Here is a 3094-nt window from a genome sequence, read left to right as displayed (position 1 = left end):
GTTTGGCCCTTTCACTGTCTCCATATCGGGATATTGAGTGCACCGAATGCACACTATGAAATCTTGGAAGCCCTGATTGATGGTCTACCGATCCTCCCATCCCAGAACTCTTCCTCCTGGTAAGACTTGGTATAATAAGAGACATGGTGAGTCAGTGTGAGGGTATGCTAGAACCTTGGGCAGAGGAGGTCTTGAAAGTCTCCCCCAAGTAGTTGATGGTGAATGCTGAGGATCTCTGTAAAGCTGGTAATCCAACACTTGGGGTCACTTGAAGGATGCTAACATCATACAGATTTGATCATGGAATAGAGGTGATTGTGGATACTAGTAGTCTTGGTTTTCGTTACTGGGTATGGTTACATACAAGGATATAGAGATTGAGATGGGGGAGGGGTACAAGGCTCAGAAGAGAAGACAAGACAGAGAAAGAAATGAAAGGTATTGAATTTGTGTGGGAAAGACTTGTTAGAGAGAAAATCGGGGGTAAAGGGTTTTGTTCCTGCTCCCCATCATTGGTCCTGCCGGATTTTAAGTGACCTAAATCAGACATTTTGTCTCATCTTCTCCTTACAGGGGGCCCAAACTGAGGGTCCTAGATTTAAGGCTGGACCCAGACTGCAGGACCACATGCTCTGAGATCAAGACCACATGTCCGTTCTGTTTTCAGTCTTGCATTTGCTCTCAGCGCTCTATCCTGAATGGTGACAAAGCCCAGCACAGTGTTAGGTGCCTCAGATGTGTTCATTCAGAGACTGAGCCTAGATCATCTGGAGAACCTATGGAATTATTAGTGGAGCTTTCCTTGAATGATAACTTGAGAACAAGGCAATTTCTTTCTTTCCTTAAGAGTAAAGTTAATCAGAGCTCTGGGTCCTTGCACCTCTGCTGCAGAGAGTTGCAAATTGTTAACATATCTGCCCACAAAAGCTTCCTACAGATCCTAGATCTGGGCTGCACTGAGTACCTGGAAGTGAATGAGGCTCGTCTCAATGAAGTCACCACCCTTTTGGCTCGGATGATCCACCTGGACAGACTTACTCTGTCTAAAATTTCTTCTAAGTCTTGCAAGGGGAGAAACTTCAGAACTTTCCTTACCCACCTTAGGCGGATGGACAACCTGCAGGAGCTCAGCCTGTCTTTCTTCTACCTCTCCGGTCAGCTGCACAGACTGCTCAGGTGAGGGTTGGGGGAAGGTCCTGGGTTTCCTGAACACTCCATTGTTAAGACAGAAGAGCAAGCAGTTTTGGCAATTCCTTAGCTCCTTGTACCCAATTTCTCCTCCCACCACAGCATGAGCACTGCTGGGGCTTTGAAAATGGCCATGGTAGGGAGTGGTACCTGATGCTTTAGAGATAGACAATATTAGGAGAATAAACTGTGCTCATTCAGTTAGTCACTCAACCATGTGCAGACAGTAGGAAGAGTAGGTAGAGATACATCATTATAAAAGATGCAGTCCTTCTAGTTTTGGAAGGTCAAGTCTTCTAGAGAGAAAGGGGAAACATTCAGGTAGAGAAATGATTTATGCCACAGCACTGATATGCATCCCCATTGACTGACTGCCATCTAATAATATATAATGCTGCCAGATCAGTTTGCTCCTGTACTTCTTCCTTAAGGCTTAGACCCTGACTGGCAAAGTTGTCATTTGGGGATTAGCCAAAGGAAACCATTAGTTGGCTTCTTTCCCAGACCCATACACACCAAGTAATCAAACTAGATCCACCATTATGTCCTCAGTACTCAGTGCATTACTTTTTTTCACTTAATTTTTCCCACAGGCTGGTGTAATAATTGCTGCTGTGCACATTTTAAAGTTGGACAAACTCTGAGTGCAAAAGTAACATTCTCAGAGTTGGCAGTCTATTCAGTGTGATTCCAAAGCCCACATTGTTAACCATTGTTGCAATATATGCACAAATTATTTCAATCTAGAGCCGTAGACATATACAATTCAGGACTCTTTATCCTAGTTCAGTCTTCATTCTTCGAATATGACATTCTTTTTTTTGTTTGTCTTCTCAACAGAGTCCTGCCACCTCAGATGGATGCATTGTGTCTGTCTGTCTGTGGACTTTCTGACAGAGACATCACTGCCCTGTCTCAGAGCCCTCAGGCCAAGCACTTAACACTGTTGAATCTCAGTAATAATGATATGTCCTGGGCCTCTTCTGAGTCCTTCCAGGTGCTGCTGGAGACAGCATCAGGCACTCTGCAGTATCTGGAGTTAAATAATTGCCTGATCACAGATTCTACTCTCTCTCCTCTCATCCCCATCCTGAGCCGCTGTTCCCACCTTCGCGTCCTTAGCTTTGCCTTCAACCCCATTACAATGCCTGTGCTCACAAGCCTTCTGCGCCACTTAACAGCCTTGATGGACCTGAAGCTCGTAATTTGTCCTGTCCCTGTCCATTGCTATGAACATTGGAATCTTCAAGACAGTTTGGACCAAGGGAAATGTGCTGAAGTACAGGCCCAGCTGAGGGCAATGTTGCAGGCGGTACAGCGGAAAGACATGCACTGGACCATTCGTTCCAAATGATTTTCACAGGACAAGGACTTTTTTTCCCACACCAACATGTGGCCATTGAAGTACTCAGTGTTCTTGCCAAAGTCCAAATTGTAGAGACACAAGTACAATTCTACTGCTCAGGAAACTGGTGTGAGAAAACTCAGATATGCGGCAGGCCTCTTTATAAGGGATATAAATAAGTAGAGGCTTTTGAGAGGTCCTTTGAGTCCCTTGCTTAATTCCCCCTGCATCCTCCTTGTCACTGATCAGTGTATTGAGTTTGTGGTGTTGGTTGACCCAGTAATGAAAACCATTTTGTCATCTACACTGATTGGTTCACTTACAGGCACTTGCTTCAAGTCAGGACAACTAAAACCTTTCCTGGGTAACTCTATGGAATAGAAAGTGGTTATTGAATCTAATAATTTTACCCTCTGAGGTCATTTAAACTTCTTTTATTTAGGATTGTCTTAGGCTGTTTATTAGAAACCATTAAAAGGAGGGACCAGCAGTTAGTGTAATGGCTATGTCGCTGGACTCCCATGTAGTCAACCGTGGTTCGAGTCCCGGACCGGCTGGCTT

General features: G+C 44.6%; 1 protein-coding gene across 1 annotated transcript; it reads left to right on the top strand.

Annotated features, from left to right (window-relative positions):
• The first annotated feature begins 48 nt into the window (after window positions 1-48).
• Window positions 49-2773, top strand: LOC102470449 (leucine-rich repeat-containing protein 14). Its single transcript, XM_006169920.1, has 3 exons — window positions 49-119; window positions 574-1176; window positions 2029-2773. The coding sequence occupies exons 2-3, from the start codon at window positions 779-781 to the stop codon at window positions 2540-2542; spliced, it is 912 nt and encodes a 303-aa protein (XP_006169982.1). The 5' UTR covers window positions 49-119; window positions 574-778; the 3' UTR covers window positions 2543-2773.
• The last annotated feature ends 321 nt before the right edge of the window (window positions 2774-3094 follow it).

Source organism: Tupaia chinensis, unplaced genomic scaffold, assembly GCF_000334495.1.
Source record: "Tupaia chinensis unplaced genomic scaffold, TupChi_1.0 Scaffold147654_2, whole genome shotgun sequence".
NCBI classification, from domain to species: domain Eukaryota; kingdom Metazoa; phylum Chordata; class Mammalia; order Scandentia; family Tupaiidae; genus Tupaia; species Tupaia belangeri.
The sequence above is the reverse complement of the archived record's forward strand: the minus strand, read 5'-3'. Positions and strand labels throughout refer to the sequence as shown.

Excerpts from the sequence above, each read along its gene's own strand:
- LOC102470449 (XM_006169920.1), top strand. The coding sequence starts at position 779 with ATGGAATTATTAGTGGAGCTTTCCTTGAATGATAACTTGAGAACAAGG. Across the intron at positions 1,177-2,028 it reads CAGCTGCACAGACTGCTCAG|AGTCCTGCCACCTCAGATGG; the intron begins GTGAGGGTTGGG and ends TCTTCTCAACAG.